This window comes from Myotis yumanensis, unplaced genomic scaffold (assembly GCF_028538775.1).
Source record: "Myotis yumanensis isolate MYYU_CA2020_CCGP unplaced genomic scaffold, mMyoYum1.0.hap1 SCAF_10, whole genome shotgun sequence".
NCBI classification, from domain to species: Eukaryota; Metazoa; Chordata; class Mammalia; order Chiroptera; family Vespertilionidae; genus Myotis; species Myotis yumanensis.
The window spans coordinates 3756183-3773797 of NW_027223761.1; the positions used below are offsets into that span (position 1 = coordinate 3756183).

At 47.7% G+C, this 17615-nt stretch overlaps 1 protein-coding gene across 1 annotated transcript in view; it reads right to left on the reverse strand.

Annotated features, from left to right (window-relative positions):
• LOC139018666 (uncharacterized) overlaps positions 1–17615 on the reverse strand; it is a 66898-nt gene that overhangs the window by 30063 nt on the left and 19220 nt on the right. Inside the window, exons 10-16 of the mRNA XM_070427318.1 lie at positions 10433–10541; positions 9591–9841; positions 7233–7341; positions 5945–6195; positions 3548–3656; positions 2709–2959; positions 319–427 (exon numbers count right to left, since the gene is read on the reverse strand). Of these exons, the coding sequence (XP_070283419.1) occupies positions 319–427; positions 2709–2959; positions 3548–3656; positions 5945–6195; positions 7233–7341; positions 9591–9841; positions 10433–10541 (1189 nt within the window). The remainder of the gene's footprint in view (positions 1–318; positions 428–2708; positions 2960–3547; positions 3657–5944; positions 6196–7232; positions 7342–9590; positions 9842–10432; positions 10542–17615) is intronic.

The following is a 17615-nucleotide window of genomic DNA, read 5'->3' on the forward strand; positions in this document are numbered from 1 at the left end:
CCCTTCCTGAGACCGGGACCCCCAGAGACGCTGCTGGTATAGGGAAATCTGTCTGCGCGCCAAGCTAACGGGCCCGAGCTGGAGAGCGTCCAATGCGGGCGCAGCCCGGCTTCCCTGGGGCCCACGGACCTCTTTCCCTGCTGGGTCAGGACCTGAGGGACCACTGAGATGCACCCAAGGGACACGGATGTGCAGTGAGCACAAGCCCCACCCAGGGAGAATCCAACTCGGATTCCAGGGTGGCATTTGGTTTTCAGTTGTTCTCATCATGTAAACAAATCTTTGGAGAGATTCAACCCCCCTCTCAACCCCCCTTACCTGGGGGAGCCAGGTGGACCACATAACCATCGCCCACATAGAGGGCCCAGTGTGAGGAGCCAATGCGGGGAATCTCAATCATGTCTCCAGGCTTGGGCTTTGCACGAAACTGCAAGAAAACAGCCAGGAAGGTGAGACAGATTTCAGGGAGCTGCAGCTTTGCCTGGAGATTTGCTTACTGATGCTCACCCCATAAAAAGTGTGTGTGTGTATGTGTGTGTGTGTGTGTGTGTGTGTGTATGCGCGTGCGCGCTGCTGGGGGAGGGCGGTTCGGGGCGGGTGGGACTCAGGTTCCTTGTGAGGTACTCAACCTGCTGTAGTTCCAGAGGTTTCCCTGTGAGTAACTGGAAACCTGGAAAAAATACCTTGTGCTTTGAGAGAGTGAAGATTTATCCAGAAAGTGTGTGATATGCATGTGTGTAATCTACATGGATATGTTGTGTGTGTGTTTACATGCACACAAACTAGGATGCAGACATACATATGCAGGTGTATTGTATGTGTCTGGAGGGTGGTAACACAACAGCCTGTATGTAACGCCCTTCCTGAGGCTGGGGCCCAGGCCCATCCCCCACAACATTGTCCAGGTGAGTCTGAGCTTCTCTGCTCTCACACACTGACCCTCATGTCTCCATCCTGTGTTTGCCGTGGCTGTGCATGGCCCCAACACCCACCACCTTACACTCTGCCCTCCCAGCCCTGGTACACGGACCCTTGAAGATGCTGAGCTGACAGACAGCAGGTGACAGCATCCTAAGGGCACCTGAGCATTGGAGAAGGCCCTCCTGTTGTTTCCCTGCTTCCTGCCCTGGGGACAGGGCTCACAGTCCCCCAGCAGGCTCTGCTGGCACATTTCCTCCCATAATGCCACCCTCCCAAGCCCAGGGGAAGGAAGCAGCACCCCTTGCTCAGCTGGGGAAACCAAGGATCAGACAGGTAGAGGGACTTGCCCAGGGACACTCAGCCGGCAGTGGCTGCACGGGGTCTTCTCTGCCCCGACCCTTCCCGGTCCCCTTTCCTCCCTCCCTCCTGCCTTATCATCTCCTCCCTGCTCCTCAGTGTCCCTGCCCAGGGCACCACAGCTTCCTGATTTGAGAATTTATCAGTTTATCTTCCTGTTTGTGTCTGACCTCAGCTAACCTCCTGCAGCACTCACCCCAGGCCGCCCAATCTGAGACCGGGGGCCAGCTTCCCTTTGCCCTCATTCCATGCCAACATCCAACAGTGGTCATTTAGCCTGGAAGCTTCTCTGGAATTCACTTCTTTGTTCATCTTTCCCCCATGACTTCATTCAGGGTCATGCTGTAGTTGATTATGTGACCCCATGTTTTCCCGACAAACCCCCAAACTTCTGTCCCACCCACTCGAGGGTCTGGGTGAACCTCCATGGTGGGCCATTTGGTCCTGGCTTGGGAGCATAGGGGAGGAGCATCCTGCTTGGGCTCCTAAGGCCAGAGCTCTGGGGTTGAAAGTGGAATGGCTCTGTGGTCTGGCCTCCAGCTCTGCAGAGGGAGGTGGTGGCAGAGCTGAGGGGAGATGATGGGAAACCATGGCCTCAGGGATCACTGTGCTCTGTGTACTGTTCCCAAGTTCCTTCTGGAAACTTCTATGCCCAGACCCATCCCAGCCCTGAACTCCAGACTCACACGTCCAACTGCTACTCAAGAGCTCTACCTGGATGTCTAACTGGTCACCTCAACACCCCACCTGAGCATCAAATCCTTAATTTCCCTCCCAATCCTGCTCCTCCTCCCCTCATCTCCTCCATCCAAGCTGCCAGTCACCCAATCACAGGGGCTGTGAGCCCTGGAGGTGCTGTGGTTCAGCAGAAAGAGCAGGGATCACTGGGCATTGAATCCTGCTTCTGCCTCTTACTAGCTGTGCTTTGCTAAGAGGGGGAAGAGGGAGCGGTAAGGATGTGCCCAGATCTTACATAACATGTCCTCGAGCTCTTACATGGACCTCAGACCTTGAGCATCTCTTGCCCGAGGGCTCTCTGGGGCCTTAGGAGACCTGTCATGGTCCCAGGTTGGCCCAGACTTTCCCTGACAGCACACAGGGCATCAGGAGCTGCCTTTAGGGTGGGTCTTAGATACAAAGGATCTTAAATGAAAAGAGGTGGCCAGACCCCAGAGGTCCTCCAAACAATCCCCTGCTTCTGCACATGGGGAAACTGAGGTCTGAGAAGAAGTGACCTGTTGAAAGACCCTGAATGGATCAGGAATAGTCTCGAGATTTGATCTCAGACATCCTAACTCCCAGCCCGCAGGGATATGGGAGCAGAGAGCACAATTTTGTATTATTCGAGTTAAATTTTTCTTCAGGATGCTGTCACCCCAACCCCAACCAGATCTCCAGAAGAGAGAGGGAGCACCCACAGACGACATTACCTTCCGGCTGTGGGCCTTGCCGTATCTCAGATCCTTGACAAAGTGCTCACAGTTCCTGCTCAGAACACTGTGCTCCATCTTCTTACCAACCATCTCCTTCCCAGAACTGATCATCTCATGTATGGGCCGTGGTTTGTACAGGTGGTCCAAGTGGTTGTTGACCTTATAGAAGCAGTTTTCTAAAACTTCCACAAGGAGCTGCCTTTTCACCTCCCCTAAGCCGGTGGGGGCACCAGCCTCAGAGTTCTCCCCTGGAATCAGACACAGGAGTATCAGGAACTGCAGGGGGAGGCCAGGGAGGGAGAGAGAAGACACAAGACAGGGAAGAAGGGCCAGGGATCACATTATTGAGCCTTGGTGTCTGTCCCTTCACCAATGTGATTGGAGGATTCTCGGATTTTATCTTTTTACTAAATGAGCTGTGAATATTTTTTCAAGCTAATGAACATTCTGATGGTCAGTGGCTGCGATTGGGCTCCATGATAATAATGGACATCGTTTGATCATCCACCGTCACTGACCCTTCTCCTTTATGAGACTGTGGACCCCAGAGACACTGCTGGTTTAGGGAAATCTGTCTGCATGTCCAGCTAAAGGGCCGGAGCTGGAGAGCATCCAATGCGGCCCCAGCCCAGCTTCCCTGGGTCCCACGGACCTCTTTCCCTGCTGGGTCACGACCTGAGGGGCCACTGAGATGTCCCCAAGGGACTCGGATGTAGGGGGAACCCAAGCACAGCTCATGGAGAAACTAACACTGGTTCCCAGGGTGGCATTTGGCTTTAAATTGTTCTCATCATGTTAACAAATCTCTGGAGACTTACACTTTCACCCCCCCTTACCTGGGGGAGCCAGGTGGACCACATAACCATTGCCTACATAGAGAGCCCAGTGCGAGGAGTCAATGCGGGAAATCTCAATCAGGTCTCCAGGGTTGGGCTCTTCACGAAACTGCAAGGAAACAGCCAGGAAGGTGAGACAGATTTCAGGGAGCTGCAGAGGCCCGAGCTGGGAGCTGCAGCTCCGCCTGGGGATTTGCTTACTGATGCTCACCCCATGGGAAGAATGTGTGTGTGTGTGTGTGTGTGTGTGTGTGTGTGTGGAGGACTCTAGTACGCTGTTAGGTCCTCAGCCTGCTGTAGCTTTTAGAGGTTGCCCTGTGAGTAACTGGAACACTGAAAAAATTACCTTGTGCATTGGGAGAGTGAAGATTTGTACAGAATGTGTATGTACTGTATGTGTGTCTGTATGTATTGTGCATGGATATTTTGTGTGTTTCATGTACATACATTCACACTAGGATGCAGACATGCATATGCAGGTGTACTGTGTACGTGTCTGGAGGGTGATAACACAACAGCCTGTATGTAACCCCCTTCCCTGAGGCTGGGGCCCAGGCCCATCCCCCACAACATTGTCCAGGTGAGTCTGAGCTTCTCTGCTCTCACACACTGACCCGCATGTCTCCATCATGTGTTTGCCCTGGCTGTGCATGGACCCAACACCCACCACCTCAAACTCTGCCCTCCCAGCCCCGGCACACGGACTCAAGAAGATGCTGAGCTGACAGACAGCAGGTGACAGCATCCTGAGGGCACCTGAGCATTGGAGAAGGCCCTCCTGTTGTTTCCCTGCTTCCTGGCCTGGGGACAGGGCTCACAGTCCCCCAGCAGGCTCTACGGGAACATTTCCCCCATAACTGCCACCCTCCCAAGCCCAGGGGAAGGAAGCAGCACCCACGTGCTCAGCTGGGGAAACTGAGGATCAGAGAGGTAGAGGGAGCTGCCCAGGGCACTCAGCCGGCAGTGGCTGCACTGGGTCTTCTCTGCCCCACCATGGTCTTCTTTCATCCCTTCCTATCTTATGACCTCCTCCCTGCTCCTCAGTGTCACTGTCGAGGGCACCACAGCTTCCTGAATGAGAATTTTTCAGTTTATCTTCCAGTTTGTGTCTGACCTCAGCTAACCTTCCACAGTGCTCACCCCAGGCCGCCCAATCTGAGTCCAGGGGCCAGCTTCCCTTTGCCCTCATTCCATGCCAACATCCAGCAGTGGTCATTTAGCCTGGAAGCTTTTCTAGAATTCACTTCTTTGTTCATCTTTCCCCCATGACTTTATCCAGGGCCATTCTATTCCCGATTATGTGACCCCATGTTTTACAGACCCAACCCCAGACTTCTGTCCCACCCACTCCAGGGCCTGTGTGAGCCTCCATGGTGGGGCCATTTGGCCATGACCAGAATAGGTAGGGAAGGGGCTTCTTGTTTGGGCTCATTGGGCCAGAGCTCTGGGGGTGAAAGTGGGAATGGCTCTGTGGTCTGAGCTCTACCTGGGCTCTACCTCTGCAGAGGGAGGTGGTGGCAAATCTGAGGGGAGAGGGTGGTAAACCATGGCCTCAGGGATCACTGTGCTCTGTGTACTGTTCCCAAGTGCAGCCTGGAGACTTCTATCTCTAGCTTTAGCTCAGCCTGAACTCCAGACTCACAGATTCAGCTGCTACTCAACAGGTCCACCTGGATGTCTAATGGTCATCTCAACATCCCACATGAGCATCAAATCTTAATTATCCTCCCAAACCTGCTCCTCCTCCTCTCATCTCCTCCATCCAGGCTGCCCATCACCCAGTCACAGGGGCTGTGAGCCCTGGAGGTGCTGTGGTTCAGCAGAAAGAGCCGGGAGCACTGGGGATTGAATCTGCTTCTGCCTCTTACTAGCTGTGTAGTTTGGACAATGAACTCAGAAGAGGGGCAAGGGAATGGGTTAAATCTGTGCCCAGACCTTTCATAGTAATGTTCTTGAGCTCTTACATGGGCCACAGGCCTTGAGCATCTCTTGCCCAAGGGCTCTCTGGGGCCTTAGGAGACCTGTCATGGTCCCGGGTTGGCCCAGACTTTCCCTGACAGCACACAGGGCATCAGGAGCTGCCTTTAGGGTGGGTCTTAGAGGTGAAGGATTCTAAAGGGATAGAGGTGGCCAGAGCCTCAGAAGTCCTCCAACATCCTCTCCTTCTGCACTTGGGGAACCTGAGACCCAGAGAGGAAGTGACCTGTTCAAAGACCCTGAGTGGATCAGGAACAGACCTGAGATTTGATCTCAGACATCCTGACTCCCAGCCAGCAGGAGGCAGGGAGCATATATTTGCATCCTTCGTGGTATTTTTATCTTCTGGGTAGTCATCTCTGTCACGCCCACCGTAAGCAGACCTCCAGAAGGGAGAGGGAGCTCTCCAGAAGGCCTTACCTTCCGGCTGCGGGCCTTGCCGTATCTCAGATCGGTGACAAAGTGCTCACAGTTCCTGCTGAGAACACTGTACTCCATCTCCATACCAAGCATCTCCTTCCCAGAACTGAGCATCTCCTTTATGGGCCGTGGTTTGTACAGGTGGTCCAAGTGGTTGCTGACCTCATAGGAGCAGTTTCCCACCACTTCCTCAAGGAGCTGCCATTTCACCTCCCCTAAGCCGGTGGGGGCGCCAGCCTCAGAGTTCTCCCCTGGAATCAGACACACGAGTATCAGGAACTGCAGGGGAGGCCAGGGAGGGAGAGAGAAGACACAAGACAGGGAAGAAGGGCCAGGGATGACACTATTGAGCCTTGGTGTCTGTCCCTTCACCAATGTGATTGGAGGATTCACGGATTTTATCTTTTTACTAAATGAGCTGTGAATACTTTTTCAAGCTAATGAATATTCTGATGGTCAGTGGCTGTGATTGTGCTCCATGATATGAGTGGACATCGTCTAGTTGACCATCCACCGTCATTGATCCTTCTCCTTTATGGGACTGTGGACACCCAGAGACGCTGCTGGTTTAGGGAAATCTGTCTGCATGTCCAGCTAAAGGGCATGGAGCTGGCAAGCTCCAAATACTGACACAGCCCGTCTTCACTGAGGCCAACGGACCTCTTTTCCTGTTGTGTCAGGACCTGAGGTGTTGGGGGCCAGATGTAAGCTGGCAAGGTCCTTGCACCTGTAGGGGCTAGCAAGACTGGGACCCTTACCCACACAGTTTTCCCAGACTTGTTTGGATGGCGTTTATCAGTAGAATAAGAGCAATATTTGTAGAATGAGATCAGCCTTTCATAGCTTACCAAGAAGTCTGTAACTTTTTACTGAGATATGCTGTACTGAGAACTTGTCCTTCTGCTGTGTCCTTCCCTTAGAGATTAAGAGGAACAAAGAATACATTCCTCTTGACAGACCTCCTATTCAGTGTGTTGTGTATAAATAGTATTGTGTGGCTAATAAAGTGGCTTCAGTTCATCAAGAGAACTGGGGCCCTCCCGATCCCGCTTTCCTGTCTTTCTTTCTTTTCTCAATTCCTACCTCCCTGCCTCAGCCCGGCTCAACCCTGTCAGGCTGGCCCTGACACTGAGGGACCACTGAGATGCCTCCAAGGGACTCGGAAATAGGGGGAACTCAAGCACAGCTCAGGGAGAACCAACACTGGTTTCCAGGGTGGCAATTGGTGTTGAATTGTTCTCATCATGTTAACAATTCTCTGGAGACTTAAACTTTCAACCCCCCTTACCTGGGGGAGCCAGGTGGATCATATAACCATCGCCCACATAGAGGGCCCAGTGCGAGGAGCCAATGAGCGAAATCTCAATCAGGTCTCCAGGGTTGGGCTCTGCATGAATCTGCAAAGAAACAACCAGGAAGGTGAGACAGATTTCAGGGAGCTGCAGAGGGCCTGGCTGGAGCTACAGCTCTGCTTAGGGATTTGCTTACTGATGCTCACCCCATGAGAAGAATGTGTGTGTGGGGGGGGTGATGGGTGGGGGGGACCTCATGTCCCCTGTGGGGACCTCAGCCTGCTGTAGCTTCTATAGGTTGCCCTCTGAGTAACTGGAAGCCTGGAATAATACCTTGTTAATTGGGAGAGTGAAGATTTGTTCAGAATGTGTGTGTAATGTATGTGTGTCTGTGTGTATTGTGCATGGATATGTTGTGTGTTGCATGTACATGCACACACACTAGGATGCAGACATGCATATGCAGGTGTATTGTATGTGTCTGGAGGGTGATAACACAACAGCCTGTATGTAACCCCCTTCCCTGAGGCTGAGGCCCAGGCCTATCCCCCACAACATTGTCCAGGTGAGTCTGAGCTTCTCTGCTCGCACACACTGATCCTCATGTCTTCATCATGTATTTGCCCTGGCTGTGCATGGACCCAACACCCACCACCTCACACTCTGCCCTCCCAGCCCCAGCACACAGACCCTTGAAGATGCTGAGCTGACAGACAGCAGGTGACAGCACCCTAAGGGCACCTGAGCATTGGAGAAGGCCTCCTGTTGTTTCCCTGCTTCCTGCCCTGGGGACAGGGCTCACAGTCACCTCGCAGGCTCTGCTGGCACATTTCCCACCTTAATTGCCACCCTCCCAAGCCCAGGGGAAGGAAGCAGCACCCATGTGCTCAGCTGGGGAAACTGAGGATCAGAGAGGTAGAGGGACTTGCCCAGGGACACTCAGGCGGCAGTGGCTGCACTGGGTCTTCTCTGCCTCATCGTGGTCTCCTTTCCTCCCTTCCTGCTTTATCACCTCCTCCCTGCTCCTCAGTGTTTCTGCCCAGGGTGCCACAGCTTCTTGATTTGAGAATTTTTCAGTTTTTCTTCCTGTTTGTGTCTGACCTCAGCTAATCTGCTGCAGTGCTCACCCCAGGCCGCCCAATCTGAGACCAGGGGCCAGCTTCCCTTTGCCCTCATTCCATGCCAACATCCAACAGTGGTCATTTAGCCTGGAAGCTTCTCTGGAATTCACTCCTTTGTTCATCTTTCCCTCATGACTTTATTCAGGGCCATCCTGTTCCCGATTATGTGACCCCATGTCTTTCTGACCAACCCCCAGACTTCTGTCCCACCCACTCCAGGGCCTGTGTGAGCCTCCTGGGTGGGGCCAATTGGTGGAGACAGGGCTGGATAAGGCAGGAGGCTTCCCTCCTGGGCTCCCGGGTCAGAGCTCTGGGGTGAAAGTGGGAATGGCTCTGTGGTCTGGGCTCTACCTGGGCTCCAGCTCTGCAGAGGGAGGTGGTGGCAGAGCTGAGGGGTGACAACGGGAAACCATGGCCTCAGGGATCACTGTGCTCTGTGTACTGTTCCCAAAAAACTTCTATCTCCACTCCCACTTCAGCCCTGACTCAACTCACACGTCCTAATTATACTCAACAGGTCCACCTGCATGTCTAATAGTCACCTCAACACCCCACCTGAGAATCACATCTCTAATTCCCCTCCCAATCCTGCTCCTCCTCCCCTCATCTCCTCCATCCAGGCTGCCCATCACCCAGTCACAGGGGCTGTGAGCCCTGGAGGTGCTGTGGTTCAGCAGAAAGAGCCGGGAGCACTGGGCATTGAATCCTGCTTCTGCCTCTTACTAGCTGTGTTTGCTAGGGAAAGAGGAGAGCGGTAAGGATGTGCCCAGACCTTACAGAACATGTCCTCGAGCTCTTACATGGGCCACAGACCTTGAGCATCTCTTGCCCGAGGGCTCTCTGGGGCCTTAGGAGACCTGTCATGGTCCCGGGTTGGCCCAGACTTTCCCTGACAGCACACAGGGCATCAGGAGCTGCCTTTAGGGTGGGTCTTAGAGGCGAAGGATCCTAAAGGGATAGAGGTGGCCAGAGCCCAGAGGTCCTCCAACATCCCCTCCTTCTGCACTTGGGGAAACTGAGGCCTCAGAGGAAGTGACTTGTTCAAAGACCCTGAATGGATCAGAAACTGACGTGAGATTTGTTCTCTGACATGCTAACTCCCAGCTAAGAGGAGGCAGGGAGCATAATTTTACATCATTGGGGGTATTTTTTTCTTTTGGATGCACAGCCCTGTCTCCTCTACCCCAAAGAGACCTATCAAGGTAGAGGGAGCCCCCCACCAGAGGAACTTACCTGGTGGTCATGGGCCTTGCCATATCTCAGATCCGTGACAAAGTGCTCACAGTTCCTGCTCAGAACACTGTACTCCATCTCCTGACCAACCATCTCCTTCCCAGATCTGAGCATCTCCTTTATGGGCCGTGGTTTGTACAGGTGGTCCAAGTGGTTGTTGACCTTATAGAAGCAGTTTCCCACCACTTCCACCAGGAGCTGCCTTTTCACCTCCCCTAAGCCGGTGAGGGCACCAGCCTCTGAGTTCTCCCCTGGAATCAGACACACGAGTATCAGGAACTGCAGGGGGAGGCCAGGGAGGGAGAGAGAAGACACAAGACAGGGAAGAAGGGCCAGGGATTACACTATTGAGCCTTGGTGTCTGTCCCTTCACCAATGTGATTGGAGGATTCACGGATTTTACTCTTCTTACTTAATTAGCTGTGAATACTTTTTCAAACTAATGAATATTCTGATGGTCAGTGGCTGCTATTGTTCCTCCATGATATGAATGGACATCATCTAGTTGATCATCCACCATCTTGATCCTTTTCCTTTATGAGAACGGGACACCCAGAGTCGCTGCTGGTTTAGGAAAATCTGTCTGCGCACCCAGCTAAAGGTCATGGAGTTGGAGAGTTCCAATGCGGCCCCAGCCCAGCTTCCCTTGGCCCACGGACCTCTTTCCCTGCTGGTTCAAGACTAGAGGGACACTGAGATGCCTCCAAGGAATACAGATGAGCTGTGAGCACAAGCACTGCTCAGGGAGAAAGCAACGCTGGTTCCCCGGGTGGCATTTGGCCTTAAATTGTTCTCCTCATGGTCACAAATCTCTGGAAAGTTATACTTTCACCCCCCCTTACCTGGGGGAGCCAGGTGGACCACATAACCATCGCCCACATAGAGGGCCCAGTGCGAGGAGCCGATGTGTAAAATCTCAATCAGGTCTCCAGGGTTGGGCTCTTCACGGAACTGCAAGGAAACAGCCAGGAAGGTGAGACAGATTTCAGGGAGCTGCAGAGGCCCGGGCTGGGAGCTGCAGCTCTGCCTGGGGATTTGCTTACTGATGCTCACCCCATGGGAAGAATGTGTGATTGTGTGTGTGTTTGGGGGTGGGGGGGTTGGGGGGCTCTTGTCCCCTGTGAGGTCCTCAGCCTGCTGTAGCTTCCAGACTGTAGAGGTTAACCTCTGAATAATTGGAAGCCTGGAAAAATGACCTTATACATTGGGGGAGGGAAGATTTGTCCAGAATGTATGTGTAATACATGTGGGCATATGTGTATTGTGCATGGATATTTGTTTTTTTTGTTTGTTTTTTACAATATACAAAATAAATCTATTACCAGATTGTAGATACAAAATAATTATCCATTTACGTGCAATAAAAATTAATATTTCAAGAAAAATGATTTTAAATATAATTTATTCCTTGCAATAAACATTAATATTTCAAGAAAAAAAGATTTTAAGTATAATAATATTACCAAAATGTACTAATATAGTACCAGTATAATATGACTAAAGTTGTAGGAAATATTCATAATCTGCAAATAACCAAATTACTTCAATTATATGCTAAAATATTTTTTCCTTTGGCTCTATTTTTGTTTATCAGTTTATGTTGTTCATTATATTCCACAAATGAATGAGATCATGTGATATTTATTTTTCTCTGGCTTATTTCACTTAACATAATGCTCTCCAGTTCCATCCATGCTGTTGCGAATGTTGAGTTCCTTCTTTTTTACAGCTGTGTAGTATTCGAATCATTGTGTAGATGTACCACAGTTTTCTAACCTACTCATCTGCTGATGGGCAGTTAGGCTGTTTCCAGATCTTAGCTATGGTGAATTGTGCTGCTATGAACATATGGGTGCATATATCCTTTCTGATTGGTGTTTCTGATTTCTTGGGATATATCCCTAGAAGTGGGATCACAGGGTCAAATGGGAGTTCCATTTTTAGTTTTTTGAGGAAACTCCATACTGTCTTCCATAGTGGCTGCACCAGTCTGCATTCCCACCAGCAGCCCACGAGTGTTCCTTTTTCTCCACATCCTCTCCAGCACTTGTCATTTGTAGATTTGTTGATGATAGCCATTCTGACAGGTGTGAGACGGTACCTCATTGTCGTTTTGATTTGCATCTCTCAGATGATTAGTGACTTTGATCATGTTTTCATATGTCTCTTGAAGAGGGCCTTCTGTATGCCCTTTTTCAAAAAGTGTCTAGTTAGGTCCTTTGCCCATTTTTTTTTATTGGATTATCCTCCTTTTGTTAAATTGTATGAGTTCTCTGTAAAATTTGGAGATTAAACCCTTATCTGAGATAACATTGACAAATATGTTCTCCCATGCAGTGGCCTTTCTTGTTTTGTTGATGGTTTATTTTACTGTACAGAAGCTTTTTATTTTGATGTAGTCCCGTTTGTTTATTTTCTCCTTAGTTTCCATTGTCCTAGGACAGTGATGGCGAACCTTTTGAGCTCGGCGTGTCAGCATTTGAAAAATCCTAACTTAACTATGGTGCTGTGTCACATATATAAATTTTTTGGTATTTGCAACCATAGTAAAACAAAGATTTATATTTTTGATATTTATTTTATATATTTAAATGCCATTTAACAAAGAAAAATCCACCAAAAAAATGAGTTCACGTGTCACCTCTGACACACATGTCATAGGTTCGCCATCACTATCCTAGGAGCTATATGGGTAAAGTTATTGCTATGACATATGTCTGCTATTTTGTTGCCTATCGATTCTTCTAAGATTTTTATGGTTTCCCATCTTACATTTAAGTCCTTTATCCATTTTGAGTTTTCTTTTAAAAATATATTTTATTGATTTTTTGCAGAGAGAAAGGGAGAGAGATAGAGAGTTAGAAACATCGATGAGAGAGAAACATCGACAGCTGCCTCTTGCACATCTCCTACTGGGGATGTGCCCGCAACCCAGGTACATGCCCTTGACCGGAATCGAACCTGGGACCTTTCAGTCCGCAGGCCGACGCTCTATCCACTGAGCCAAACCGGTTTCGGCTTTGAGTTTATTTTTATGTATGGTATAAGCTGGTGGCCTAGTTTCATTTGTTGCATGTATCTGTCCAATTTTCCCAACACCATTTATTGAAGAGACTATTCTGTCTCCATTGTATGCTCTTGCCTCCTTCATCAAATATTAATTGAGCATAATGGCTTGGGTCGATTTCTGGGTTCTATGTTCGGTTCCATTGGTCTATATGTCTGTTCTTGTGCCAGTACCAGGAAGTTTTGAGAACAGTGGCTTTGCAATATAGCTTGATATCTGGTATTGTGATCCCTCCAACTTTGTTCTTCATTCTTGGGATTGCTGCAGTTATTTGGGGTCTTTTTTAATTCCATATAAATATTTTTGAGAGTTTTTTCTAGGCCTGTGAAATATGCCATTGGTATCTTAATGGGGATTGCATTGAATCTATAGGTTGCTTTGGGTAGTATGGACATTTTAATGATGTTTATTCTACCAATCCATGAACACATTATATTCTGCCATTTGTTTATGCCTTCCTCCAGCTCTTTTTTCAACATCCTGTAGTTTTCCAAGTACAGGTCTTTCACTTCCTTAGTTAAGTTTATTCCTGAGTATCTTAATTTTTTTTGTTGAAATGGTAAATGGGATTATTGTTTTTAGTTTCTCGCTCTGTGAGTTCACTATTGGTGTATAAAAAAGCCATAGATTTTTAGGTGTTAATTTTGTATCCTACTACATTGCTGAATTCATTTATTAAATCTAGTAGTTTTTTGATGGAGTCTTTAGGGTTTTTTATGTACAGTATATGCCATCTGCAAATAACAACGGTTTTACTTCTTCTTTTCCAACTTGGATGCCTTTTTCTTCTTCTTGTCTGATCACTATGGCTAGCACTTCCAGTACTATGTCGAACAGGGGTGATGAAACTGGGCATCCTGTCTTGTTCCTGTTCTTAGGGGAAATGGTTTTAGTTTTTGCCCATTGAGTGTGATGTTGGCTGAAGGTTTGTCATATATGGCCTTTATTGTGTTGAGATATGTTCCCTCTATTCCCACTTTGCTGAGTTTTTATCAAAAATGGGTGTTAGAGACAACCAAGATGGTGGCATAGCTAAACACCTGAACTTGCTGCCGCGCACAACCACATTAAAAATACAACTAAAAGACAAAATGAATATCATTCAGAACCACGGGAAGGCTGGCTGAGTGGAAATTCTACAACTAGAAGGAAAGAGAAAAGCGCATTGAGTCTGGTAGGAGGTGCAGAGGTGTGGAAGTGTGGAGGTACGGAGGCGCGCAGAAGGGGCTGGCAGCTGGGTATGCTGTTGTCTTTTTCAGCCGGGAGGGAGATACAAGCTCCCGACTCCTCTGAACTCCAGCTCTGGGCAAGAATTTGGGGACCCAGACTCATACGGAGAGAAACTGTACTGTCTGGCATAGGGCCGGAGCGTGAGGGCAGCTTTCTCGCAGAGGTGCTTGCAGCGTTTATTGTTCCCACATAGGGCCATGAGACACAGAGACCCAGGGACCTATCCGGGGGAAGGCCATTGCTGTTTGCATCGCCCCGTGATTCCCTGAGACCACACCCCACCCAATTTACAACCCACCCAAGCTGTGCACAGAGGTTTTTGCATACTAATGGCCTGGCCTTTTTCCGCCTAAAAACCTGTCAAACTGTAGCTGGGTCAGAGAACCACAGAGTTTCCAAAAGAAGGCCTAAGGTATTGGTTCTCAACCTTGGCTAATGTTGTGGCCTCACCCCATAAAAAAGAAACAGAATTTCCAGAGGATGAGGTCCAGAAATCAGGATTTTAAAAAGATTCCCAGGTGATTCTAATGTGCAGCCAAGGTTGAGAACCACTGGCCTAAGGCTTGTCAGCAGCCTGCATTACTCCACAGCTGCGCCTCATCTGGGCATCTCCAAACCCCAAACAAAGAGGAGGAATCTGCAGATCTCTCTGTAGCTCCTGCTGGGTGGCATCAGGCAGTGGCGGACTTTGCACCTCCTTGGAGATCCAAGAGTCAGTCTACACAGTGGTCAGAGTGAGACCATCCAGATTACAACTCTTCACATCCATAAGAGACACATTTAGAGGGCAGACTCAGTGAGCACCAAAGCCCCACTGAAGCAAGTCCTGCCCCATAAGGGTGTCTCCAGCACAGAAGTTCTCCCATTGACAACTGGTCCTCACAGCCAATTGACCTGGAGGTCAATTCCTCCCAGTGACACCAACAGCAATCAAGGCTTAACTACAACAAGACTGTGCACACAGCCCAGAAAGGGATGCCCCAAGAGTGTCTACCTCAGGTAATTAGGGAGGCTGAGCCACTGGACCCTATAGGACACCTAGCACACAAAGCCACTCTATCAACACAGGGAAGCAGTCAAAATGCAGAGACAAAGAAACAGGTCACAAATGAAAGAAATGGAGGAAAGCAAACTACTGGATATAGAATTCAAAACCACGGTTATAAGGCTACTCAAGAATCTTCTAGAAACCTCTGAGAAATATAGTGATACCCTCAAGAATATGAAAAAGGACCAATTAGAAATTAAGCATACACTGATTGAAATAAAAAATAATATACAAAGATCCAACAGCAGACTAGAGGATCGCAAGAATCAAGTCAAAGATCTGAAATACAAAGAAGAAAAAAACACCCAAATGGAAAAGCAAAAGGAAAAAAGAATTCAAAAATATGAAGACAGTGTAAGGAGCCTCTGGGACAACTTCAAGCGTACCAACATCCGAATTATAGGAGTGCCAGAAGAAGAGAGAGAGCAAGATATTGAAAACCTATTTGAAGAAATAATGACAGCCCTGGCCAGTTTGGCTCAGTGGATAGAGCGTCGGCCTGCAGACTGAAGGATCCCAAGTTCGATTCTGGTCAAGGGCATGTGCCTTGGTTGCGGGCACATCCCCAGTGGGGGGTGTGCAGGAGGCAGCTGATCGATGATTCTCTCTCATCGATGTTTCTAACTCTCTGTTCCTCTCCCTTCCTCTCTGTAAAAAAATCAGTAAAATATATTTTTAAAAAAAGAAAGAAAGAATGACAGAAAACTTCTCGTACCCCGTGAAAGAAATAGACTTACAAGTCTAGGAAGCACAGAGAACCCCAAACAAGAGGAATCCAAAGAGGTCCACGCCAAGACACATCATAATTAAAATGCCAAGAGCAAAAGACAAAGAGAGAATCTTAAAAGCAGCAAGAGAAAAATAGTCAGTTACCTACAAGGGAGTACCCATACCACTGTCAGATGATTTCTCAACAGAAACTATGCAGGCCAGAAGGGAGTGGCAAGAAATATTCAAAGTGATGAATAGCAAGAACCTACTACCAAGATTACTCTACCCAGCAAAGCTATCATTTAGAATTGAAGGTCAGATAAAGAACTTCACAGATAAGAAAAACCTAAAGGAGTTCATCACCACCAAACCAGTATTATATGAAATGCTGAACAGTATTCTTTAAGAAGAGGAAGAAGAAGAAAAAGGTAAAGATAAAAATTATGAACAACATAGTGACAACAAATACATATCTATCAACAAATGAATCTAAAAATCAAGTGAATAAAAAATCTGATGAACAGAATAAACTGGTGAACAGAATAGAATCAGGGGCATAGAAAGGGAATGGACTGACAATTCTCGGGGGGAAGGGAGTGTGGGGGTGCAGGAAGAGACTGGGCAAAAATCGTACACCTATGGATGAAGACAGTGGCGGGGGGTGGTAAGGAGAGGCGGTGGGGTGGGTACTGGGTGGAGGGGAGCTATGGGGGGAAAAGGAACAACTCTAATAATCTGAACAATAGAGATTGATTTTTTTTTAAAAATGGGTGTTGGATTTTGTCAAATGCTTTCTGTGTCTATTGATATGATCACGTGATTTTTGTCTTTCAATTTGTTTATGTGATGTATCACGTTTATTGATTTGTGAATACTGTACCAGCCTTGCATCCCTGGGATAAATCCCACTTGATCATGGTGGATGATCTCTTTAATATATTGCTGGGTGTAACTTGCTAATGTTCTGTTGAGGATTTTAGCATCTATGTTCATCAGGGATATCGGCCTATAATTCTCTTTCTTTGTAGTGTCTTTCTCTGGTTTTTGAATTAGGATGCTGGCCTCATAAAAAGAGTTTGGAAGTGTTCCTTTTTCTTGGATTTTCTGAAATTGTTTTAGGAGTATAGGTGTTAGTTCTTTGAATGTTTGGTAAAACTTCTCTGTGAAGCCATCCATACCTGGGCTTTTGTTTGGTGGTAGTTTTTTGATTACTGCTTTTATTTCATCAGTTGTTATTGGTCTATTCAGGTTTTCTGATTCTTCCTGAGTCAGTTTTGGGAAATTATATTTTTCTAGGAATTTGTCTATTTCATCCACATTGTCCAGCTTGTTAGCATATAGTTATTCTTTGAATTTCTGTTGTGTCAGTGGTTACTTCCCCACTTTTGTTTCTGATTTTATTTATTTGTGTCCTCTCTCTTTGTTTCTTGATGAGTCTGGCTAACAGCTTATCAATGTTTTTTATCCTTTCAAAGAACCAGCTCTTGGTTTCATTGATTTTTTTTGTATTGTTTTTTAGTCTCTGTGTTATTTATTTCTGCTCTAATCTTTATTATTTCCTTCCTTCTACTTACTCTGGGCTTTTCTTGTTGTTCTCTTTTCAGTTCTTTAAGTTGTAGGATTAAATAGTTTATTGCTGATTTTTCTTGTTTTTTTTTTTTTTTTTTTTTTTGAGGTATGCCTATAGTGCTATAAATTTCCCTCTCAGGAGTGCTTTTGCTATGTCCCAGAGATTTGGGGTTGTTTTGTGTTCATTTTCATTTGTTTGCAGGAAGTTTTTTATTTCTTTCTTGATCTCATTGGTAATCCATTCATTGTTTAATTCATGCTATTTAGCCTCCATGTGCTTGAATGTTTTGGGGTGCTTTTACTGTAGTTGATTTCTAATTTCATTCCACTGTGATCTGAGAAGATGCTTTCTATGATTTCAATCTTCTTGAACTTGTAGAGATTTGTTTTGTGTCCTAAA